This window comes from Anomalospiza imberbis, chromosome Z (assembly GCF_031753505.1).
Source record: "Anomalospiza imberbis isolate Cuckoo-Finch-1a 21T00152 chromosome Z, ASM3175350v1, whole genome shotgun sequence".
Classification (NCBI taxonomy): domain Eukaryota; kingdom Metazoa; phylum Chordata; class Aves; order Passeriformes; family Viduidae; genus Anomalospiza; species Anomalospiza imberbis.
In genome coordinates this window covers 67,855,180-67,882,231 of record NC_089721.1, presented here as the reverse complement: position 1 = coordinate 67,882,231, position 27,052 = coordinate 67,855,180, and the positions used below count along the sequence as shown (strand labels likewise).

The 27,052-nt window shown below is 42.5% G+C and overlaps 1 protein-coding gene across 2 annotated transcripts in view; it reads right to left on the bottom strand.

Moving 5' to 3' along the window:
• Positions 1-24,672, bottom strand: part of DMRT1 (doublesex and mab-3 related transcription factor 1) — a 57,304-nt gene extending 32,632 nt beyond the window's left edge. Inside the window, exons 1-3 of one of the 2 annotated variants that reach the window (XM_068177494.1) lie at positions 24,338-24,672; positions 21,103-21,286; positions 479-762 (exon numbers count right to left, since the gene is read on the bottom strand). In XM_068177494.1, the coding sequence (XP_068033595.1) occupies positions 479-762; positions 21,103-21,286; positions 24,338-24,622 (753 nt within the window). In that variant the 5' untranslated portion in view covers positions 24,623-24,672. The remainder of the gene's footprint in view (positions 1-478; positions 763-21,102; positions 21,287-24,337) is intronic. The other variant, XM_068177493.1, reaches the window with a different exon arrangement.
• Positions 24,673-27,052: the final 2,380 nt, after the last annotated feature.

Sequence of the window (27,052 nt, the reverse complement as noted above, 5' to 3'; positions counted from 1 at the left end):
TCAGGTACTGCCTGTAAACTGAACTACATGAGTAAAAATCACAAGCTCTGGAGCTGCAATTGCTAGAACACACAGCTAGGAATATGCCACGTCACATTCAACTGACTGCAACCAAACCGCTGCACAACAGCATGGTCTCCCAGGTCACCTCGGCACCTTGGATGTGAAACATGGAAAAAAACCCATGCTTCTGAAGAACAATGCCTCCCAGAAATTATACCTTAGGCTCTCGGGATGTTATGTTGGGCAATTGAGTTGGACTCTTTTTTCTGGAAAACAATTCATAATTTACTGCCACATAATACAGCAGATAAAATCGAGTCAGTGCCCTTTGCGCTTGTGGCAATTTATCTATACCATTATCACTGTCCAACTATGTAATTACTTTTGTTACGCTGCACTGCAACCACCCATTTTGTCTAACTTTCTTAAAATGGGTCCTGGCATTTGCATGAAACCAGCAAAGAGGAGATCATACCTGCCACTGTTTTCCTGACTGGCTTGGCATGTATGTCGCTGGGAGACTTCGAAGGCTGTTCTTCATGGCCGACCCTACAACTGTACCCCCTGTCTCACTTGAGGAAGGCTCACTGGCCACTGCCATCTGGTACTGGGAGTAGTTGTACAGGTTGTTATAACAAGGATACAGAGACGGCTGGTAAAAACTGCTGTAGTAGGCAGAGTCCACAACCAACTCAGACGTGCTCTCCAAGTGCCCTCTGCTGGGGATGGAAGGGATGTCCTGAATGAGCATCCGTCCCTCTGGAAAAGAGAAAAAAAGACCATTATCTTTCACCTTCTAATGAGCTACTACTCCTACCAAAGGCTGGACAGAGAGTGGTAAATAAGAAGGAGTAGGAGCTGAAAGCTAAACATGGCTGAGAGTTCAGTGGAAACTCAAATGGACTAATAACTACTCACAGTCCAAGAGTGCCACCTACACACACCACAGACTGCAAAACAGCAGACAAAACCAACTGCAGGTTAAGACAATGCTCTGAATCCTCAGTCAGTATCAGCTGATGGAGATAATGATTTACATTGCCTAACTTTGCAGTCTCCTACTACTTTTTAACCTGTAACAGTGTGCCAAATCTCTTGTAACTCTCTAGAACCAGAAAGGCTCCAGCTACAGAATGATTCCTCCCAGCCAGTGTCTTGAAGATGAGAGGACACCTTCTGAACATGCCTCTAGAAAGGGCAAACAGCCACAAGGCAAGAGAAGCTGCAGTGGGCAAAATACCACAGGAACAGCCAAGGTGTCCCAGAAACCCATACACTACCTATGGTCCTCAATCCTTGCTGAGCCTTCTTATCCAAATTTAGCTCCCATACCTAGAGAATTGCAGAGCAGAACAAGCTCCCCCACCACTAGCAAAAGAGGAGAAGGAGAAAGGTACTGCTTGTGACTTGCTGCATCCACTCTGGACTGCCTCCAGATAACAGGTTAGCTGGCTGCACTCCCCACAGGCAAGGTCTGCCTCCCTGTCATTCCCTAAGATGGTGATGCTTCTCAGACAACGAGAAGCCATTATTTTCCACTCCACTGTCAACCAGGGCCTTGCAATATTTGCAAGCATGAAAAATAGAAGGTGCTTGTTGGTACTGTTGCACACTCAAGCTCTCTCTCATACGTGGCATCGGTTACATTGCCAAGCCAGACAGAACAAAAAGCTGCCACAATCTTATATATACATTTACAATGGAAAAAAAAATCAAACATCCACATCTCTCCATAACTGTAGCTCTGGCTCTAGTTTGTATGTCTGTGACCCTGCCTTGTACCAGTTCTCTGTAAGGAACTCTTCTCCCCATGAGGCTGTCCAACTATTTTGTAGAGAAGAAAACAATGTGGTTTAAAGCCTATGCATGAGCTCCCAAGAGCTACTGGTATGGACATGAAGCATCATGGGCAACAAGCACATAGGAAATAACAGCCCTAAGAGACATTTTGGACAGGCCTAGTTTGTTCTGGATCTTGCTCTTGGTGTACCTGCATCTTGGTTACTTACCTGTGGAAGGAATATGGTGGCATACCAGCCTCTCAGAGTCACGGTAACAACATCCACAGTCCTGTGCACTAGCTGCATATTAGATCAAATAATCAGTTTTACCCATTACTGCTATTTACTATGCAATTGTGTTTCACTTCTTCAGCTATAATGAAAGCTTTCTGCAATCATGGATCATCTCCATCCAGGTCACTAAATTACACAGTGCCCCATTCACTTCTTGCTGCCATTCCGCTGACATCAGTGAACTATTTATTAGCAAAGACTGTTTTATGCCTCCTGCACCTGATTTTTCTGCAGAACCATGTGAGCTGGCCTTGTTTATCTGGAATATTTCTCAAATTTGCACACAAAACAGAAGTGCCTGTAATGCCACAGAAGACTTTTCAGAGTTTCTGCACTTTCATTTTTATAATTTTTTAAATTATTATTCTGCTTCTGGACAAGACTCTTAGATCCATCCTTTTGCCTGCATCTGATAAAATCAGAACTTAGACCACAGACACAGCACAAGCTTGACTCCCCTCCCTATATTTACCTCTCAAATAAATCTGCATTCCAATTGCTCTGCTTTAAATGTTGCAAAATAGAAGCCAAAAGTAAAATCCTCCAACACATTCCTTGCTGGGATACAGATTTCACATGACAGAGCCATGCAAGGCAGTCACCTGCTGAACTTCTCACAAGGCTATATTATCCTGCACAAATGCCCAATTTTTTTCTGAAATCTCTGCAGAGTCTTTCAATTTACAGTGCATCATTAGAAGGGCAACTACTCCCCATTAAAAATACTAGCACCAGGAAGATGAGGTCTCTCTACACCTACATGATCTGGATGAGGGGATCAAGATTATCCTCAGTCAATTCACAGACAACACAGAGTCAGGCAGGAGTGCTGATCTGCTGGAGGGCAGGAAGGCTCTGCAGAGGGATCTGGACAGGCTGGATCATGGGCTGAGGCCAATGGTGTGAGGTTCAACAAGGCCCAGTGCCGGGTCCTGCCCTTGGGTCACAACAACCCCAGGCAGTGCCACAGGCTGGGGCAGAGTGGCTGCAAAGCTGCCCACAGGACAAGGCCCTGGGGGTGCTGGTGACAGCAGCTGAACATGAGCCAGCAGTGCCCAGGTGGCCAAGAAGGCCAATGGCATCCTGGCCTGTACCAGCAACAGTGTGGCCAGCAGGAGCAGGGCATGGATTGCCCCCTGTACTCAGCACTGGTGAGGCCACACCTTGAGTACTGTATTCAGCTGGGCCCCCTCACTCCAAGAAAGACACTGAGGTGCTGGAGCATGTCCAGAGAAGGGCAATGGAGCAGGGGAAGGTTCTGGAACACCTGTCCTATGAGGAGTAACTGGAGTTGTTTAGGCTGGAGTAAAGGAGGCTCAGCTCAGGGGACCACACTGCTCTCTGCAACTGTCTGAAAGTAGGTTGTAGCCAGGTGGGGTTTGTACTCTTCTCCCAGGTACAAAGTGGCAGAATGACAGGAGACAGCCTCAAGCTGTGCCAATGAAGGTTCAGGCTGGACAACAGAAAGAACTTTATGGAAAGGGTTGTTAAGCATTGAGATAGGCTGCCCAGAGAGGTGGTAGAATCACCATTCCTGAAGGGTGTCAAGGAATGACTGGATGTGGCACTAAGTGCTATGGTCAAGCTGACAAGGTGGTGATGGGTTGAAGGCTGGACTCAATGATCTTAACAAGTCTTTTCCAATCTGTATGATTCTGTGATTCTTACTCTCTAATACACAGGAGAGATCAGTCACACTGGGTGCCAGCAGCTAAAAGTAAGAGGGGGAGAAAGTAACATGTTTTGTTTTAACTTTTGGAAAGGTCTTATGCACCACACTTCCTAACATGGGACAAGATAGGCTAGGCTAGAACAGAAACCTACCTATAGCCATCCACCAAATCACAACCATTCCTGATATTCCTGATGCTTCTGTGACATTCCAGCAGCTGTTAGTGCTACAGCTCCCTCCTGAAGAGCAGCACTGGCAGTATTCTGCAGCATTAAGAAGGAGAAAAAAAAAAAAGCTTTTTGATCCTTCTTTTCTCTTTCTATCTTCTATCTGTGGTTTGGGGTACCATCATTTGGCACCAGCAGTGCAAAAGGTTTGACTTTTCCCACATTTTCCTTTATGTAGCTGCACAACACCCACCAGTAGTTCAGAGTTCAGGGCTGTTACAAACCCACCAGAAGTGCTCTCTGCTTTCTTTCGGCTGTTGCTCCATGCTCCAAGTCTTTACACTACCATCAGCTACTATCTCCAAAGCTGGTCTGCAGAGCTGGCTCATTCAGCCACTCAGGCACCCATATGCATAAAACCCCAAGAACCAGCAACCTGGGGCATTTTTCCCTTAAAAACCCAGAGTTATGAAATTCATGGTCCTTGTAACATCTCCAGCACACAACCATTCAGAGCTGCAGGGCCACACCACAGAGATGTGCCCTAGCAGATTAACAACAAAAATAGGAGCAATGGGAGAGGCAAAAGCTCAAATGAAGGGAAAGACACATCCAGCTGCTTGAAGAACTAGGACTCCTGTGACACCACAGGAAATACAGCCAGAAGAGTTACTTTTCCCTAAATCCCACAAGACACCATGCTTCTAAATGTGGAAGGACAGATTTTCAGGAATCAACATCTGTAACTATCTAGCTGGGGTTCCTCTGGTTGGTCCTTGGCCCACACCTGTAGGGGTGGACTCCTACCTACTGGCTGAACCCTCCTACAGCCATGCCTCCAGCAACTCAACCTGGTAAGTGTTCTCCTCAAGGGAGGCTGTCAGCCTGTGACTGTTTTCTGCCAGCAAGTAGAGAACACCAAGGTTAAGAAAGCAGCTTTCAGCTGATTTCTTTCTTTCTTCCAAGTTCAATACAGGTGAATGTCACTCCCAGCAAGAACAGGGTCCTCCCCTGCCTTAGAATTTGCAGCATTACAACACCTGAATATCAGGGTATAATTTTTGAGAGGAATTAAGCTCTATTACACAAAAATTTAATATTTTGGAAGTTGCAAATACAACATGATCAAAAATGAGCCTGTACAAAGAGGTACAGAAATTAGAATAACAGTAACGATAAAAGAAAGCGGTTTAAATTCTCATTCAGATTTTGGAACACCAAGTCTACTATGTAGGGCCATCACAGGCTCTCCATCCATGAGCAAAACTTTTGCAGCAAAGACAACAGTACCTCTTCGTGCAGCTTGGATCTCTAAGTTCTTTTCTATGTCTTCACCAAGTCCCAAAGAGAACTGATGCTACTTTTTTTGCACTATGTACACAGTATGAAATATGGCCCACTCTTTCATAGAAGATCAATATGATGCACAATAAATACTGGTATTGATCTTTCAGTATTGTAGACGACTCTCTGACTCTATGGCATATTAATAGTAGTTAACCAGTAATTCATTTCAGGGTGTCTGGTATTTTCTTTTAAAGAAGGTGAGTACTAGGGGTCAGTTACATATATATGTCTTTTACATTCAGTAACCTATGATGGGCCCCTGCCTTTGCTTAGCAGAGCACAGTAAAAAACACTGGTCTGGTCCTTAGGTAATGTAAACCAGTCTCAGACCATTTACTTCAATAAAGCTATGGTGATTTACACAAATTACGGATATGCATGGCAAAATCAACGCAAAGGCCAGTCTATAGATCATTTGGGAGAAGAAAGGAGAAAGGCCAGGTAATTTACAGGAATTTCCATCATCATCTCTTTTTTACAGATGCAAATGTGTTTTTAAGGTTATATACTGAGAAGCAGAACCACTGAAATTTGAAGGCTGCATAAAAGCATGGAGTATTTTCTATTCCTACTGGTATTGTTAAGGGCCAGTTTTTTATCTTATTATGTGCTGGCAACGGTAATTTAAGTATGTGTGGGTAAGCCTTTGATATGAGGTCAAATGACATGGAGTCCATACTATTAGACTTTCTTAGCATGTAAAAGAGGGTGGTAGCACCAAAGTGTCTACTGGGAATGGTTACTGGACCACACAGAAATCTGGGGGAGATTATTAGTCATCTTATTTGTAACAGATGCACACCAGTAACTGTTTTATGAATCAGGATAGCAGAGCCACGTTTCCATGTCTGGGAGCATGCCATAGTATGGTTCAATTTAGTTGTGTGGTGTTAGACCGGATCAGTCTCCTTCTGATTGGGCATTTCAGAAAAGGGATTTGTACATGCATTGTGGCAATTATGAGAGTTTCACTGCCCCCATTTACTGGAATGTGTTCTTATATAAACCAGTGGTTCATGGTTTTTATTTCTGCTATGCCTACAGACACTCTGCACATACATAGCTCTGCTGTTTGAAATACTGAACTGTGACTACTCAAGTAACACAGTGGCTCAATGAGCAGGTAAGCACTGCCCAGTAACCAAGCTCAACTACTGGTAAGTTTACATTTCCTGCAGTTTTCAATTTAGAGTGACTGTTTTCACAAGTTTAAATTCTTCCTGCAACCCAGCCTCTATAGCAGGGACAGCTACACCATTAGAACACACACAAAAAATTATTCAGTCAGGAAACACCTGCCTTCAAACCTCAAAAGAATCTTGTATCTGTTAATTTCCCTTTGCTCAGTACATAAAGCACTGACACACTCCTATTAGCTGGTTTAGCAATATTAAGTCTTGCAATGCATTAGTTTAGTTCAATTCGTATCTTGAGGCTGGACAGTAGCCTTGAACAAGGCCAGTGTGAAATCACTCCCTAGCACCATAATCAGAAACTCTGGTACAATGTGTTTCTCCCACCAGACAATCATGACAGAGCTATTTCAGATGTCAAAGAAAGCTGGCACTATTACTTTCTGCTGAGAAACGCTGCCTCCCAAGAAACAAAACCCACACGCATGCTCTGTCTTTGATAGGAATATTTCTGTTGTCTTCCCATTAGAAGTTGTGGATTATCTTTGGTTCCAGCATTGAATTTTTAGCTTGATATAAAGTTAATGTGCTAGACAATGTTCATTTCAGGCAAGGCTGTGGGGCTGTGTAATTTTCTGTCACCCCCAAAAAAGGCCATTATCTGTAATTACCCATTACCATGCATAATTATTTCTTCTATTCTGGTCTATGGCCCCCAGGACTTCATGATGTTACAGCTCACTGCATTATCTTATCAAATTTGTTAAGGAAGCTTTTTTGACCTTTTGAGCACTTGTCACAGCATATACAAAAGCCAGCAGTAAATTGTCTAAGCATGTACCGTGTAATTTATTTTTTGTACCTTGAATAGTGATACCATACAAAATTATTACACAAGAACACCTTCCCCATTCCCACTCCCTGCTTTAGATCAAGAAAGAAAAGGAAAGGAAACCCCTCCAGCAACAGAAGGAAGGGAATGGGAAAAGGCTAGAGTCTCTCAGTGGGAATTTAGGAATCATGACAGCAACAAGCAGCTAAACTGGAACATCAAGCTCTGAAGATGATCCCAGCTGTTCTCTTCTCCAGTGCCACCTTTTGTCTTTCTCCTCAATCTTAGCAGAATCTATTTCATCTTGTTTTCACAGCTTTGTAACCTGCTGATCCCCGCTCTTTCACAGAAGTCCATTTACTGCTCCTTCACTATGCAGAATACAAACCACCTCACCCCCCCCACCATTCACAGCTTTGGTTTAATGCAGTACAGGTTCCTGACAGACAGATTTGGTACAGTATGACTTTCACATGGATTGTTCTTTATGGATACTAATGTGAAGGTGCAAAGAACCAAGATTTTGTCTTCATTACTCTCAAAGCTCCCAGAAAAGGACCAGGCAGTGATCAGCAACCTAGCACTACCTGCTTCAGCTAAGAGCTTCACTGCGCTACAAGTCCATGTACTACACCCCTCTTCTTCCTAAGGGCACTAGAACTGGAGGTGACAGAGAAGTGGGGCACTCAAGAAAACAGGAGAGATAATGCTCTGTTATCTTGACTTTTGTCTTCCCCTTAGTTCCCTGTTTATCAATATACTCCAGAGAGTGCTTTATCTTAAAACCTCTCTTTTAGGTGCATGTATGTACAAAACTCTCAACTCATATCCCTATCTGCAAAGACATATTGATGAAATTATGACTTAGGAAATTGTAGTACAAAAAAGAGGTTTTGGTGCTTTTGAACTGTGTAGTTAAATAAACAAACTTCCCAGGAATCAGAAAATCTGAGACCCTTTTCTAACATCCTGACAAATAGAAGGAAACATCAAGGATCAGGTAATTACTTTGGACTAAAAGTGAACAGTATGAATTGCTGTAGCACAAGGTACGCAGAACCATGCCTTTCAAATCTGTTAGTGAAAGCCTTCTCCCTTTAAAAGAAAGAAGACTGAACCAGGAGACCCTGGACTCCTGGAGTAAAAGAAGTCAAAGTATCCCTGAATTCAAGCCACTGCTGTGAAGATAAAACCCATCTCTGTGTTTCTACACAGTTTACAGATCTCTGGGCATTCACTCTGTGCTGCCTCTCAGGCAGTGGGAAGGTGGAGACCACTCTGCAACCAATAGGAGCCAGCAAACACAGGCAACAAGCAGGGTCGGCAGAGCAGGAGGGGAGATCGTGCTTGTATTCCTGTCCTGGAACCTGGTTTCCGAGATGTACGGACTCTTTTACTCTCATTCTCCTATTGAAAGCTGTATCTGTAAGCACTCCCAATTATTTTGACTGGAAAGCTTTTCAGAAAACTCTGCCTCTTCCTCCCTCCATCAATTGCCAATGTTATGGCCCTATGTTGAGCTCAAAAATGAAATCTGGTGGTTCTTTTTCCTTTTTGTTCAGATTATCTTCCCAGACTGCCCTGGGTATAGAGCTGTGCTCTAATACCTGTTAGAGACAAAAAAATATCAAGTACCAGCCATATCAGACATGAGGGCTAAAAGCAGTTGTGTCTCCAGGTTAGGAATATATAGCATAGCCAAAACATCTTACTGACACCACAGTACCTCTCCATCCCTAACCAGAAATATACATAATTCTCCTCAAAGCAGGAATGCACATTTAAAACAAACAAATAAACAAATCCCAAAGTGTGTGGTGTACCAATTCTGAGCCTCTTGTAGGCTTCTGGCCTCTTCCCTGGAACTGAAGTGTACAAGGACCAATCTATTCCACCTCTTTATCACAACTATGCCTTATCACCTGCCAACTCCTACCATTTGCTTTCCACCTCCTCCCACCACAGCAAGACAAAACAACCAGTCATTGCAGCTTTCCTGCAGTGGGTCTGAAAACTATGGGTGTCATGTAAAATTCCTTTCTAGGTGCAGCTGCTGGACTGTTGAGTTCAGCCGGCAGTATTAGTGAGAAGCTGGCATAATGGCAGCAATGTGTATGGGTACAGGGCATGCTTCTTAAGGGCTACTTGACTGCAAGAACTCAATTTAACGTGGAAGGAATCAGTATTATTTTTTTCTCCCCTTCAGGAATAACTCCAGAGTGGTCTTTGAGCAAAATGGCATTTACCTAGTTCTACTTCTGAAGGGCTAAACCAGTTCTAAGTGGGACAACAGACTGTAACAAGAACAAAACTTGCCAGAAAAAGCACTCTAGGATAGACATTAGGCAAAGGAGACACACATTTCAGGGAAAGCTGTGAGACCTCAGAACTAATGTTATTTGCTATAAGCCTTCTTGAGCCTTATGGTGAATTCACAGGATTTTGTATCCTCAATGCTGTTGCTGTTCACACCACCAAACTTTAACTGGAGCTGGCATAGTCTGGCAAATGCATAAGCAACCAGAATAATCATGCTGGACATCAAATAAAGGTTATCTAGGGAGATCACTAAAGTGTAAAATAACTGCTGACTTTCACTCCAGTACATGTTCTCTATCTTTTAGTCATTCCTTTGTCTCTTGCCTGAGCTCTTCCAAGTTAAAGTCCAGGTGTGTGGGTCCAGACCATTGCTATATCCCCACCACTAGCTACAAAGAGAAACCTAGGGAACAGTATGAACAGGAAACAGATCTACTTCCCTTGTCCCCTTTCCTAACCTTCCACTGGTTTTGGTTCAGTGATGCCCTCCCTTCCAATATTCATTTTGAGCCCACTTTCTGGTATGCACCATGCTCCTAGGGCAGGAGTCCCACTAGCACTAGTTCCATGGCCACCTCACCAGCCTCCCCAACCACTTACATGCCTAGGACTGTGCCAGTTCATCCTCTTTCCAGGAACCACTAACATTCACCACAGTATCCCCCAGGATCACTGCAGCAACAGTGTTTCTTTGGGATGGACTTCTTCATTTTTCATTTCTGGTATGGGTTAAAACAGCTTTTGCTTGCATGTGACTATCATCTAACCAAGCCTCCCTGCAGTGCACTTTTGTCTTCTGCAGTGCTTGCCAGTACATGTACCTTTCCATCACATACCAGCACAACCTGTGATGATGCCAGATTTCCTTCCAAGATACCAGTGGGATGATTACAGCGAAGAGCACGTCCCTGTGAGACGCCTCCAGAAACACTACAGTGTTAAAATTCCCCACTCAGACCTACAAACAAATAGGATCATTTTCCTTAAAACCACGTAACACATACAATACTGATTTTCTGTCAGTTCAGGTTTCTAATCAAGATGCTAGGGAATACAAAAATCAAATGCCTTGCAGGATTTGGATTGCATAAGTATGTCACTTCACCAAACAATTTTGTAATGATATAAGATTACCAACTCGACAGAATCTTTACCCATAAACTTCTGTTAATTCATGTTGTGTGCATAATTTCTCCCCTTCTTACATATTTCATTTTGCTGTGGATTGTTCCACTATTTTCAAAAAAGTGATGTCAAGCTGATAGATTTGCAGCCACGGACCCTACCACACTCACTTTTCTTGAAACACTGGTATGACATCATCTTTCTTTCAAGATTTAGGAACTTCCTCAGTGTTAAAAGATTTACTGGAAATCACAGAGTGGGTCAGGTTGGAAGGGATGGCAGGGATGGCCCACCCACCCTGCTCAAGCAGGGTCATCCTACAAGACATTGCACAGGACTCTGTCCAGACAGTTCTGAAGTATTTCCAGTAAGGCAGAGTTCCTATATCCTCAGCCAAGTTGTTGTTTTTTTTTCCTAATATTGCATATGAGTAGTCAGTCCTGCTGATTTCAGTTCCTGTTGGAACTGGAATGTCACCATCTCCATATACAGCTATAATACTACAAGTCTTTTTGCAAAGCAAGGATCAGAAAAAAATTACTGAGCATTTCTTCCCATCTTCCATATGTAGAGTTATTATTCCATAATGGGTGAAGTTTTTGCTAACTCTGCATGTGTGTTTCAAATACAATTCAAAAACCCTTTAGATTTCAAGATTTTTGGTTAATTTTAATCTTCACACAAACCTGTATTTTTTTAAAAGAAAATGCGATTTATGCAAATTAAAAAAAATAACCAAGGAGAGAGCAATTTCATCCAGAAGACTGCAGCCTAGCATAGTAAGTTTCTCAGTCCCACACAGAGCCCCAGTCCAGATCCAGCTGACAGAAGCTGAAATATGCCTGATTTCAGTAGAACTAGCGAAGAACCATTTTGTTCACATTTAGTGTACACTTAATAAAAATGATCTGCTGCAAACATTTAGCATGCCACTTAACAATCCTCCTAATACAGCAGTAGAAATAAAACCTACAGAAAATAGTATTTTATTTCCACAATTAATTTAAGCTCCAGGCCTTCAATATGATATCTATGGCAGCAAATTCAACTTTCAATGTCTCTGTCACTGACTATAGCAGAGTAGTCGATCTTTTTTGGGAGCTGGGGGGTAATGCTTGTTCTTTCTTTTCTTGCACTTTTGGTCATTATAACACAGCTATAGTGATCATATTAAAATCCTAAGTGGATAAAAATATGAATGGCTTTGGTAAAGAAAATATATTCAGAATCTTTGAATATGGCTTTGGCTCCGTGAAGGTGGTAGGCACTATTTTAATGCTCCAGCATATGTTTGTTCACACTGAATTGGAACAACAGGATTATTTACGAATCTGAAGTAATCAGCATGTGTGACAACTAATGGGATAAGGACCAATAGAATCGGTGCTTCAGAAAATTAAGGGCACGAGAAACAAGGAGCATTTTCAATCCTCATTATAAAAGCTGGGAGTATGACTACTGTGTGTGCATATCTATGTATACATGCTATTATTCAGAGATATCTTGAGATATCTGATTTGAGAAGGAAATTTAAAAATAGTTAACTCTTTGTGTTCATGCTACCAAATCCAACATAATACTAAAGTGAGTAATGGAGACAAAAGTAAAACCACAATTAAAAAAAAAAAAACAGAGGATTAAAAATTATAGGAAATTAGGAAAGAAAAACAGGTTTCTGAACAGCAATGGAAAACAGCCCAGACACCTGCAGGGGCAAAGAAGCAAATTCAGAGGAGGAGAAAGAAACTCCGTGTGGATAAAATCTAAAGGGATTTAAGTCATTAATGAGAGATCAAAGAAAACATTAGAAGGGAGGGGAAGATTCGCAAGTGTCTGAGATAAGAGACCTTGGAGGAAATATGACTACGTTAAAATCACTATGACTCACACTAAAAATAATAAAGGGAGTAGGACGATGGTTGGAATTAGCTGGAGCCCATGCTTGGTTATAAGCTATTATCATGACAGAAACCCAAAAGTTTCTACAACAGACCAACTGGAAATAACAGGAGGGCTTTTTAACTCTACCTAATATGTGATGCAAAAACTAAAAGCAGGAGTAGTGAAAAAACACTGCAGACATCCTGCAGACCTGAGCAAGAGAACAAGAATCACAGACATGCATAACTTCTGTGCATGACTGCCAGTGTTGCATGGGTGCAACAACATTTGCACTCACAAAACTGGCTTCAATGCAAATGTAAATTGATCACTAATGAATGGTTTTCATGCATAACTGACAAATGCAGAGTGATTGGAACTACAGTGTCTTAGCATCTGCTGAGGTTTAATTTTGTCCATTACTATTGACATCCAAATGACCAAACAGTGGCTTATCCTGTAAGCAATAAAATAGTATGAATAAAGACTGGAGACAGAAATTAAAAAACAAAAAAATCAGACATCCACTCTTACTGCAAAGGAAGTCAGTATTTAACTAACAGTCAGTATTTAACTAACTCTCTGCAAACTCTTCAGGAAAATACAGGACATGTGCATGAACAGTGTTTTGTTATTTAAGTAAAGGAGCTGTTCACAACCCTGATTAAGACTAGTAGGTACTCAAACTCAGAAGAAAGTTTAGTAAAGTTCAATAAAACAGAAGAATGAGAAGAAGCATATGAAAAAGCATCCCTACAAAAGAAACCTTCAAAACTACATTTTAGTTCTCATGTTATTTAGTGACAAATCTACTCTAAATGGAAAATGCTGGAACAGGCTGAAATAGGAAGTTATTTGATAAATTAAGCAAATGAAAGCAGTCTTCGAGGTATAATAAAGCATGTGAAACAAAAGGAGAAGCAAGAAATCAAATCAGTGCTCAGTTAGGGAAGCGTGCAGTACTCCTTCACTCCTCACTTATATCTCTTCTTTAGAACAAAGAGCCCCACACATTCAGAGAAGTTATAATAACTGCTTCAAGGACACAGAAAGGAACAAGAGGTTAGCTGCAGATAGTGAATAATGTGCCCACGGACAGTAAATTCTTAGAAATTCCTAGTACATTTTCTGCTTCTGCTCCATTCCTTATCTCAGTGTTCATAGTAACAAATGGAAAGCCAATCTGGCACAGATAACTCTCTAAATCTGAATGCACATATGCAAATGGCAGTGTTACAGAGGAAGAGCTTCCAAGGCAAAAAGAACAATCAGATGTGCTGACCAGCCCTGTTACCTTAGGTGGGAAGAAAATCTGGTGCTGGGACACTGTACACAGCAAAGTCTGTCCAACACATCCAAAACTCCATTCGGCAGCTATCTTGCTTTAACCATAGATTTATGTCTGGAAACCTCATGTGGTGTGGTGTGAAAAAATTTTGACAGCAAGATGCTGAAAACACAAAAAGCCCTATGTTGAAGTATTTTGAAAATGAAAAAAAAAAAAAAAAACCAAAACCAAACCCCAAAAAAATTCTAAATCCCCAAATCCTTTTGGGAGAAAAAAAAAATCTCTTCCGAAATGTGAAAGAAGGATAGAAGTAACTGCTGAGCTTCCTGTGCTTTACCTTCATCTCAGGGTTGAGCAGCCTTTCTCTCTCAAAGTAAGGGATTTGGGGTAGGTCATGACGGGTCCCTGGCACCCTTGCTTCCTCGGCGCACTGCAGAAACTTCTCCCCAACCCCTGCCTCTGGTGAAGACAGCCCTAGACAACGTTCGGAATACCACTTGCACAGAAAAAGAAAAGCAATCTTCTCTGAGGATTTTCCAAATCTGTTTATAATTCTATTTGTTTTTACACTTCCGGTGAAGCATCACACAGGACTGAAGGTCTGACAGGAAAAATAAAAACTTCTTAATTCAGACACTTAGAGAACTGCTGTTAGTTCTACTTTGGTTTCACCAATGCAACAGAAATACCAGTCTTTTGACAAGAGTCAGGGCCAGTGAATGGATATGTACAGCACCTCAAACATTAGCTCAGTTAAAACACAGGCACCTATACACATGCGTGCATGCAAAGCTACAGTGATGAATATTGCTTGAAAAGAGGAGCAGGAAAACTGCAAGCTTTGCAAGAGAACTGGAGAATTGACTGGAAACATCTAATCAGGGATGCAGAACCCTGTAACATTATGATTTATTTAAAAGAGTCAAACAATGGCTAGAGGCAATGAATTGTATAAGAGATGACATAGCTGTAGGAGATTTCCGTCATCTGCTTTAACCTGCACATTGATCAGAGTTTACCCCCATATTAATCACTTAAGATCATAATCTAACACACTCTTAAACACCTCTCCTGATTACGCTTCACTTACCCCCTTGTCCTTATGCAGGTCACTCCATTGCTAATTGCACTACTCGTTAGGAAAAAAGTGTCTAGTGTCCAATTTAATTTTGCCTTTTTTAGTTTCAAGCCGTTGCTCCTTGTTATGCTGTCTCAAGCACTGTAAATAATCCCTCCTCCTCCTCCATATTATTACCTCTCAAATATTTATAGACTGTTTATATCCACCCTTAGTCTCCTTTTCTACAAGCAATACATCATTTTTGTCAGCCTTCCCTCTATCCTTTCAGATTTATCTATGTCCTTTTATAATGAGATGCTCAGAACGCCTCTACCATTTTCTGAAGTACAGTGAATCCAAAGCAGCAGAGAGAAGCTGAAATGTCCACCCTGTCTTGTTTCACAACCAACTCCTTCTTACTTAAGTCTGAGCGAAACACATTATTTTGATAGGAATTGAAAATTACAAAACCATGGCCACTACACTGTGAAGTGCTTTGTTCATCGCATACATGTATCAGTCCAGGATTAAAAAAGACTATTCAGGATAAATTTTATCCTAAATCAAGGGAAGATTGTTCAAAGCTCCTGTAATATTTACTTAGTCCAGCTTGAAAGAGATTTAGTAACTAAGAAAACTACTATACAGGCAGAAGACCACTTCCAGCAACTACTTCCCAAAACAGTATCTAACTTGTGCTGTGGAAATCACGTCAATCCAAGAGGAGTAAGAAATCCACAAATTCTTACAAGAGACACATGCATATGTGATTCTTTTTCTCTCATCTTAACTGCAATGAACAGGAGAAAACTAGATGATTCATCATCATGATGATGGATTAGTTATTCACTGGGGAAAGACACAAAACTTCTCTCTTTGCTTGCTGTTACAATCCAGGTCAAAGACAGGTCATGTTTAACTGTACTCCTTACTTTTTAAGAGAGATTTGTTGACTCTGGGAAAAGCCAGGGGAAAGCACCAGGAAGCAATGGAAGGAGGTTGGCAGGACCAGAAGGCAGCCAGCAACTAAAACTGGTTAGGAAGCAGCCATGCAGGAGAAAAACATCCTTAGAAAATAGTTAGGAGACCAAGAGAAAAGCAAAGAGCAGGAGGATGGACCGATAACCACTGCAGACCCACCAAGATCTCCGAGGGCATGCAGCCATTATGTTAGTCCTGGCACAGGCAGGCAAAGCAGCTATTGCTGCCTTCTTACTGACAGCCTTGTTGAAGCTGCTGCCACCTGAACCCCTCCACCACCTGTCAATCCCCAGAATGCTAATTCTTTGTTTAAAAAAAAATCTACCATAGAGTATTACTAGGTCAAAAGAGTTAAGATTTCTTTCACAGGCTTGCAAATGCTTATCAGTATTGAGGCTGACTGAACTTCAAATTTAAGTATGTTGACCTAATGTCAATGCAAGCAAGTAGAAATTTCAGAGATTCACACAGTCTAGTGTCACCAGAGGACACAAGGAAAAACGATGCACCACAGTTTTGGTCACCATGAAGAGACTAATTTATTTTTTCTGACTCCAATCATTTATAGTTCTCAAAAGGTGCCAGTGGATTGGAAGGTGAACGTGCCACCTCTCCAACGACACTGGACAAACTACCAGTCTATCAAATTTCTCCGCCTCTATGAAAGAATGCAAAACAATAGCTTGCTTACAGAAAGTTGCTTGAGAAAGTTCTCTACAAGAATGTAAATTCAGAAGGCTTTAGAAAATCCTAAGAAATCAGGGCGACAGTCTAGTTTGGAAAGGATCTTTGGACATCATCTGGCTCAAACTTTACTCAAACCAGAGCCAGCTTCCCAGTTGGATCATGCTGCTTATACACCATCCAGCCAAGTTCTGAGCCTGCCCAAACATGGAGACTCCAGAGCCTCTCTGGCTAACCTGTTTCAAACCCCAAGCACTCTCACAGTTGAAATGGCCACAGCAGCTTCCACATGATCAGTTGACTAAAATGAGGCTTCTTTGATGAAACTGAAATTTTGACAGCGCATGACACTATACTATAAATACTGTTAAAGAGCTTTATTTCAAAAAGAAAATTTTCACTTTTTTAAACCAGGCTATGATATTTTTCCATTATAACAGTTAGGTTTTTTAAACTCATCACCTATGCAGCACAACAGCTGCAAGATCTAGCATCAATTTTTGAAATCACAATAGTGATCAAGAAAGTAAAGGAAGAGTAAAGAAGGCATGGTAGGGTTTTTGCAGACAGCTAAGGCACTGCAAGTTCAAAGGGATCTCAGTACCATCATACATTAGGCATTCTATTACTGACGACCCCACTATGGTTTGTGTTTATGAGTAGATAAAACCCTTTCTATTTGTCAAAGAGTTTCAGAGTGAAGATAGCAGCTACTTAAGAGAAAAAAAATTACTATTTTGTTTCTGTCAAACATAATAAATGTAACAAAGGGAAATAACAAATACAAGCTTACTATTTACAATTGTTGAAAATGAGGTTTGTCAACCACTGATACTAGAAAGGCACCTCAACACTGCTGTCATTGCACATACAACAGGGAAACAACTGCAAGAGAGCACAGGACCAGGAGCTGGCATTTACATCACACAATAGTCCCATCTATACTGGACACTTCTAAACTGGGCCAACAAGAGCGCAAAACAGCAGAAAGAAGGGGTGCTATCTAGCACCTTCCAGTCATCTGGTGATGTATCTTGCAGCCACTCCACTGGCCAAATGCCAAACGTGACCCTTAGTCTGTGACAAGGATCAAATATAATGAAGCAAAGGTGAAATGCATTCTCCTTCATTCAGTATGAGCAGCTTTCTTTTTTTCAGTAAACTCTAAGGTGTTTAGTGACCTCATCTGCCTCCTCGCTCTGACCCTCATGACTGCTAAATATCAAAATGGCAGAGGCCCTAAATTGACAAAAATCGGTGAAGAACACAGATGTTATAAAATTATAATGTCTGAGAAAACACATTCTACATGCTTCACCATAATCTTTCCTATATTTTGCAGATCTGTTAACCTAACAAGATCTACCTATCCTACAGAAGGGAGGACAATTATGTCAAATGCCCTGGGATAATGACTTTTGCTGCTCTGTACAATTAAATGACCTTTTCTTTCAGCAATCTACAACTTTTTAAGGGGAACTGCACAAGAACAACAAATTCAGTCTGTAAGACACTCTACTAATGCCCTGAGACCATGGTCTGCTCCCTTCCAACTACCCTGCAAATTCCCAGCCTGCTTTTGAGTGGGAACGTACACTCCATCCAAAGTAAACATGCTTGACATGGTTAATGTTCAAACACCTATGCTATGACCATGAAAATTAATTTTTTCCCTTTTCCAAAACAGCGTGTCACAATGCGAACTGAAAAACTGCCTCTGGTATCCAGGTGTCATACTATTTCTGATCTGCTAATAAAGTGGATACAGCAAGCAATGACTCGCTCTCTTGCACTATGTCTGATTTGTGTGACTCCTTCACACATCACTCCATGTGACGGGAGTCCAAAAGAAGAACTGCCCTCATAAGCCAAAAACCTGAGAGGAGGAATAGAATTACCACTGTTCAAAATCATCTCTTGCTCAATCTAATGTGAATCATACAGGACACACTGTACTCCCAGAAGCCACTGCTTACCCTGGGGCTTGCAGGTAACTGTTGACTCCCCTTGACATGAAGGGTTTCACTTTCCCCTGCTTCCTTTAGTAATTACTGTAAGTTCTTGAAAAATCAGCACGTCAGCCTACTAACCTGAGACAAAGACACTTGGTCCGATGGAGTCTCTCATTTTGCTTGCAGTTTAGGGTAGTAATAAAATCATAAAACAGCAATACAAGAATCCATCAAGTACCTGGTCCTGAAACAACCCAATATCTAAAGCCAGAACTTATGCCACATGGCAATTTTTCATCTGAAAAAAAAAGATTGTTAAATGCTAAAAAGAAAAGCATGGGCTTATTTTGGCTATATTCCTCACCAAAGCCTTTACTCAGACACCTGAAAAAGCTACCCTACAGATCTGGAGAAATGTACAGCACCTTCTTCAGCTTCAGAGCCAGCAGACATATAAAGTTAAATCCCATGAGTACTTAAACTGCTTTCAGCAAACGAACCTACCAAAACTATTAGGGACATAACTTTATTTATACAGTGTCTGGAGAAATGTACAGCACCTTCTTCAGCTTCAGAGCCAGCAGACATATAAAGTTAAATCCCATGAGTACTTAAACTGCTTTCAGCAAACGAACCTACCAAAACTATTAGGGACATAACTTTATTTATACAGTGTAGTCACCTCTGAGCTAAGCAAAATGTCTATTGTTACTTTTCTGGTGCCCAAAAGCAAAACGATGAACCTGATTTCCTATTCATTCACAGATGCTTCCATTTCTGGTGAACAAGGTTGACGCTGTCTTGATTCTTGACTTGAATCACATCTTCTTTCTGGAGATGAAGCTGTGTATTTCAAATGTTATCACTCACAAACAGTTATTTATATGGACACAAATAATAACAGTTAGTTATTTAGTAAAATGCTTGAGAAACAATGTATTTAAATTGCTCAAATTCCATTGTAAGAAAGACTACTGCTCTGACTGAAAATAGTTGAACAGTTCAAAATACTTTAAAACTAGGCATTTTTATGATTTGAAGTACTTTTTCAAGCATGTGAATTGCCTTAAGCCTGTTTGGTCAATGCTTTTCATTAAATGACCATAATTTAATGAAATTAACTAGTAGTTATTAAAATGGGATTAATAAATTAAATATTGTCATTTTAAAAACATTAAGATCAAAGTTTATGCCAGGTTTGTCAACAGTAAAATTATTTCATTCTTCAGCCTTTCTGTACAAGCAAGGATCTTCTTGTTTCCCTGAGTTGCACACAATCTCGATATATTACTGAATATACTACTTTAATCTTTAGCCAGCTTTTTCCATGTCTATAGGCAAAGCATGCAATAATGCAAATATGAAAGGAGTAACTGCATCAATTCAAAGGTGACACTAACATAATGAAAACAAAAAAAGCCAATAAAAAGCTATTTATTGCTTTATTAAGCAGTTCTTTTAAAAGCTTCCCAACAAAAATCCTCTACAATGGTCTGAAACTGCCTGTCTGCCCTAGATCCAACAAATCCATCTGATATACTTTTAATGGCCTGCAACACAAAGTAGTGTCACTTGACAGACACACAAATGCATTGTCCTTTTATTAATTAATGCAAGGCATTGCTCACTTTAGAATCACCTTTCTATCTGGCAAGTATATTCACCTGTATTACTGGCATGTGCATAAATTATTAAAAATGAATGAAACTTCCTTTTCCTTTTATCTGTATTTGTTTGCTTTTTTCTGTCTATACATAAGAAATCAATTATACCAGCTCCCTTCTTCTTTCTTTGGTATGTTCAATCACTGTATCTGTCAGGTATAGTTAGAAAATGGAAAAAGCAATTTGCATAGGAAAAAACATTTTGCCTCAAGTCTTCATTTGCCTAGCATATTCAAATCCCATCTTTGCTTAGCCCTGCTTTCACTGAATAAACAGAAAAATACCGTTTCTTCTTGTTTTTTTTTTAATTTTGTTTTGCAAGTGTTAAATGCAATACAGTAATAGTAGTAAAACAGGACTACGTCACTCTTTCATAGCTCATCACACCATGCTACACAGAACCAATGTGCCACTACATTGAGTTTTGTAAGGCTGGCAGATCACTGCTGCTGGGGTCAATAACACTACCTATGTACTTGGCTTCTGTACCGTTCTGGAAACTTGAATTTTGAAGAAGCTACTAAGGCAGCCAACACCCACTTACTATGACTGTAGCAGGAGTACATGTTTTGGGACAAAGGACAAAAGCTTCCCATAATTCTCTACTTGCAATCACACACCCTATCGAGTTTTATTACAAAACAAGTCTGTGTAAAAGAAATTTTGATTTTCAAGTAGAAATAATCAAATAAAATATTAAAGACTGATACTGGATCCTTCCCTTCCACTAACTTTACATTACATTGTACAAAATGTAAATTACTAACTTTACATTTACATTGTACGAAAGTATAATGTTGCTGGGGAGAGGACTCTCCATAATCCTGTCACTGCAAAGAGCGGAACAGGTGTCAACAGCAGGCATAAGCAGTGCTGGCCATCACCCTCAGCTGTGAGCACTGCTCTCCCATCACTTTACCTGGTGGTGTACTAGCTGCTGTCACGGCTGTACTTGTCGAGTGCACTGGGCTGCTACTTTCCACTAAGAGGCAAGAGCTGCCACCACTGTTCTTCTTAACAACCACCTCAGGGACACTGGGCAGGGGTACTGGGTGGCTGATTCCCAGTTCCTCTTCCTGAGCTTGCTGTCTTCTTAGGGCAACCTAGGAACAAAAGACAAGACATAAGGTATGCTCTGTGATTTTGAGCACAATCTGTACTGGCAGCAATGAACAACTCAGATTCAAAGCTGGTTTTTCACTGTTTGTACTAGAGAGTAGTGCTGATCATAGAATCACTAAGGCTGGAAAAGACCTCCAAGACCAGTTTTCAGCCAAACACCACTAAATGTCAGCTAAACTACAACAGTAACTGTCAGATCCAGTTGTTTCTTGAATACTTCCAGGGATAGTTCCTAATTTCAGTACTTGACAATTCTTTCTACTCTTCTGATGTCAACCTGAACGTCCCCTGGCCCAGCTTAAGCCGATTTCCTCTTACCCTGTCACTACTGGCTGCCTGGAAGAAGAGGTCGACCCACAACCTCCTTTCAGGCAGCTGCAGAAGGTCCCTCCTGAGCCCCCTTTTCTCCAGGCTTAACAAAGCCAAATCTCTCAGCCACTCCTCTTCTGGCTTACTCTCTAGGCCCTTCACATAATCCAGCCAATGGGCAGAGAAGTATATAAAGCAAAAACGAACCACTTTTTGTGTCCAAGTACATATGAACAAGCCTATGAAATGCTGGTGACATACGCATCTTCCTCCACTGAGGCCAGATGAACACATGTTACAGCTGACTAAACTCCACCTGCACAGCTGCTCGTGGGACAAGCACACTGTAGAAACTGTAGTCACTACCTTCCTCTCTGTTTATACAACAGCTGCTGGGGTTAAGAAGTTAGTCTACTTGCAAGGTTCTGCTGTGCCTCTTATCAATATAAAGCAGCTTTGCATGAGGGCTTGTACCTGTGATCTGCTGCTCTATCCAGGACTGCTAAGTTCCTTGCTGGCTCTTTGCTGGAAATGTTGTCCTTCGAGGAAACTTCAGCACACAGTAAACTGTACAGAGAGAACCATTACGGAAGAAGCATGGCACATGTAGGGTACCATCCTGCAAGCATCTCAGACAGCATCACACACATTGAAGAGAGCTGGGCAAGTCTGGAGAAGCTGGAGCTTCCCATTTCATTCCCAATACTGACAATGTTGCAAAGCCTAACTGGCACTGGTCAAGCCAATAGGCACTTACACAGTCTGGACATGGGTGCAAACAAACCATATTCACTGCTTGCAGACAGCCCCTTTGGCCTCATCTGAACTAGGAGATCAATTTAACACATCTGTCCACCCATGCCATTTTTGTCTGGGGAGTATATATGGCACTGCTACAGCTACCTACCCTGCTACTTGTGAGGTGACTGATTTGCATCTTTTCTTAAACCTTGGAAATCTCCTCCAGTTTACAGACTAGGATCATGGGCGTTTCTTGCTGGAAATTCTCCTGGGTATCTGGGAGAGGACTTCCCTACATTTTCATGCTCAACAGCTACACTTTTTCCTAACACAGATTTATAATTCTGTTAGTTAGTATTAGCCCTTGCAATAAGAAACATCCTGTACAGAGGGTACAGACCTGCAAACACCACTGTAACTTCGACTTCACAAGCCAATAACCTTGACCTGTAAAATTCCACCAGCATCAAGGGACTTACTGCAGAAATATATCAAAAGGGGGAAAGACAGACTTTAAATGTGTAACTCCTACACAGATAAGGTTTAGCTACGGAGGCTTTCAAAGCTACTTTCAAATACTAGGCAGGGAAGAGAATACCCCCAGGAGGACCATCACCGGAGCCTGCTAGCAGGACGCACCCACTGCCTGACAGAAGCAGCTGAGCAGCAAAGGAATCCGTGCCAATGGGGACACTTTGCACGGGGAACACTTCACTTTGTATTCCCTTCCCCGAAGCAGACAGCAAAGCGATTCACATTTATTTTTCAAGGTTCACACCAGGCAGAGAAAGTACATGTAACTTGGGCATAACAACAATTTCTGTACTGGCATACTACCAACAAGGAGGAATTGTTTAAATGAACGAAAACTTACTCCCATTGAGTTCTGAGGACGTTCTGAGGACCTACACTGAATAACAAATTTTTTTAAAAAGCAGGGATTTAATCTAGGGCTGCTTAGGTTTTTAAAACCTGTCAGCCCGACACACATTTTATCCGGGATCACGAAGCTCTGAGCAGACAGCAATTGCAAACTGATGGGTAGGTCTCATATCATCATGATGTACCTTCACTCGCACCAGGAGCTCTAAAGCCTTGTCAATAATTTGCTAGCAGGCGATAATTTGCACTAATGAAGGCGTAAAATGCCCCTCGCAGAGCTCAACTACTCCAGCAGCCGCTTCAGTACACGCCCAGGACCCCCCTTAGTAAAGTTTGTAAGATAAAGATCACAACGGTTAACAGAGCCCTATATTTACGCCGCCAGAATTGTGACTTCAGCGAGACAACCCAACGAAAACATTATTCCTACCCTGGACACCGTTTATTTTCTTAGCGCTCAGAATACTGAGCCCTCGTTGAGATTTAAGATGACTCACCTACCCAGCTATGTGAGGAACTGCTACATACAAAATTTCGAACAACGCCGTTAAACCCCCCCCCCCCCCCCAAATTAGAAATGCCTCAACTGAAGCCACCAGCATAAGGAAACGCAGTTACATCGAGTCTGAAACCACCAGTACAGAATATTCTCGATAAGCAATTTGTTGGCTAGATTATTAATTTTCTAATTAAAAGCAAGAAAACGGCCACTGACGGTAGCTTAGGTCGCTCCATGCAGGTTCTACAGACCCCCAGGAACTGTCCACAGGGCCCGGCTGTACCTGGCCCGGGGAGTGGCTCTCGGCCGTGCCCGGCAGGTGCAGCTGACCGCTCACCGCTGCCGCTCGCCCCGACAGCAATCCTCCGCGCCTTTGAGGCATCTCCCATTTTTTATGGAAAAAAAAATTAAGTAACTTCTGAGAAATACAGCGAGAAGTTTCACTAACATAGTAAGGCAGCGGTGTAACTCCCGGCTCCTGTCCGGGGCGAGGCTACCCGCGGCTGCGGTCTCGCAGCGCACCGCATCCCGGCGCGGCTGCTTGGCCCCGACGGGCCCGAGCCCCCGGGCGCGGAGAACACCCCGCTCCGGCACAGCTCACCTGCGCTGCCATGACGCGCTGCCGCTCGGCGATTAGGCTGCACTTGTTGCACTGGCAGTCCCGCCACATGCAGAAGCGCTTGTGCCCCTTCAGCGGCGAGGAGTAGCCGTGGTTGCGGCAGCGGGCACACTTGGGCAGTCGCGGCTGCTTCTTCCCCGCTGCAGCGGCGCCCCTGTCCGCCGGGGAGGTGGCCATGGGGGCCGCCGCCTTCCCGAAGCTGTTCGCCTCGTCCCCTGAGCCCGCGACGTCCGGGGGCTTGCTGAAGGCCGCGGTGTCACTGAGCATCGCGGCAGGCTGGGGACAGCCAGGAGAACAGTCCAAGCCGTTCCACCCCGTCCCGCCACCCCGCGCGTTTTGGCGGGCAGCACCAGGCGGGCGTCGCCCCTCCTGCCGCGCCTCCCCCACTCCTGCTCCGGGGGGTCCGTGGCCGCGAAATCCTTGCTACCCCGAGGGAGCGGCCACCCTTCCCTTCGCGCTCCTCCCTCCCCCACCAGGCCGGCCTGAGGCGGGAAAGGCGGGTCCCGTCCAGGCTGGTGCCCGTATGATGCACGGTGCGGGGTCAGGGCGGCCCGACGCCCGGAGGTACTGCGGCAGGTCCCGCAGGTTCCGCACGACAGGATACCCAGGCCCCCGGTCGGGGGCTGCTCCGCGGCCGTCCTGCGGCCTCTGCCCACCCTCCGTACCCCGCAGCGGCCAGCGCAGGCCGTGTCCATGGTGGTGATGGACGAGGTCTGCGACAGCAAGGAGGAATCGATCCGGAGAGGCCATGTTTAAGCCCACTGGTCCTCTGGGTTGGCCAGGTCAGGTTTGGGCAGGCGATCAACATGGCCGGGCCCAGGGAGAGGTGTGACGCCCGAATAAAACACCCCAGTTGCCGCGGCTCAGCTGCTCTGTCGTGTGGCTGCTGCTGTCTTGCTGGACTGCGACTCCCTGAATGCATTACCTTGTGCTCGTATCGTGCAGTGTGTATAAAGACACCTTGATCAATATCTGTGTGGGCAAGTGATACCAGCAGTATAACGGCGAGTGAGAGCATGGTGATAACTCGGTAGCCATCACCTCTGGAGCTGGTGTGGGTGACAGTGTGCCTGAACTCTGCAGGAGAAGACAAGCAAAGATGCTTTTTTCTTCTTTACATAGGCCGCCCTTCCAACTTGGCACTATGTGATTTATAAACACATGCAGCTCTACAGATATTATTTACAGTATTAATATTTCCTCTGTTACACCTTTAAATCTTTCTGGGCTCAACTTTAAATGACGCTATCTTCATGCTGAAATGAAACTATTAAATTACATCTCAATCTAAGATGAATGACAGCTGTCAAATGAGTGACTCAACAGAGATGAAGCAGAAAGCACCTGAGATTATGTGAAGCTGATTTATAAAGATTGCATAAAGATTTCTATAACCCCAGCTTCATGACTCAGCATATCAGATGGCAGTAAGTTACAGTAGGTAGAAATTTATTTCTGCTAGAAGAAGCCAAGAAAGGCATCTCTCTCTTTGTGATCAGCTAACTCCAAGCTAATTCTGCTCAGACTGAGCCTCCATGCTGGAAACAGTGAGTGCCTATCTTAACCTGAAGAAAGCCCCAGATCCCTGCTGCTTGATGATTTGCATTAGCTTTTAATGAATTCCATTTGAAGAAATTGTTCCTTCATGGTACAACATCGGAGAGATTTATGGCACTTTTCATCCTCCAGATAGATACCTCATTCAAACACTCCTGTTAAGCTCCAGTCACAACCAGTCAGATGGTCCACAAGTGAAGGTTGAGCGCAAGCTGTGTGGGCTTGGTATGACCATCATTCAGCTCACAGAAACTGAAACTTTTCCCTTGCATCACTTTTCTGGGATTGACATTTCTGATGTCAGTATCTCCACATTTTCCCACAAGACAGGAGAAGATGAACATGATGTTTAGACGAACAAAATTAGGATTTGCCTTTACATGTAGTGGTGCATATCACTAATATTTAAGGAAGTGAATAGCGTAAGCATACTTAGCTTTGTATATCAAAATATAAAACTCCTCCCTGAATGAAACCAGTTGATATCTTCTCAAGTCATATGGGCATGGATCAGTTTCCAAAATTTTGTTTAGGAGCAAGTCTTGAATATCCAGTTTGTGAAGTTCAGTGCATGGTGGAGCACACACACAGGAATGTTTTCAGGTGCTCCCCTACAAATTATCTTAAGCCAATTGAAAATGCAAATTAAAAAGTAGATGAAAGGAGGCTAAATCAAAAGACCAAGAAAGGCAAAATAAACTAAAACCCAACAGAGGTAGGAGAAGAAAATCAGAAATGACAGCAGGGGTGGAAAAGCAGAAAAGATAAGAGAAGGACAGTGCATAAAGCAGGCAAAAACAGACAAAAGAAAAATAATAGCAGTCACCAGGTGCTTATATATCTGACTTTTCACTAGAAACTAAGTGGGACAGCCAACCTCAGAGATGAAATACAGGATGTAAAAAATGCAACAGCTCCAAGAAGAACATTAATTCGTCACTCCTTCACATAATTAGTATTTTCTACTACAGCTTTTTGGGCCAACTGCACAGATCTGTATTATCCATAATACAGAATGTACCATACAGAACAAAATATTGATGTTGTTAGTACTTATCTGGTATTTTGTGTTCTGGGTGAATATCACTAAAATATCTAGAAGCCTGATGAATACAACTACATGATCAATCATTTAAAAAT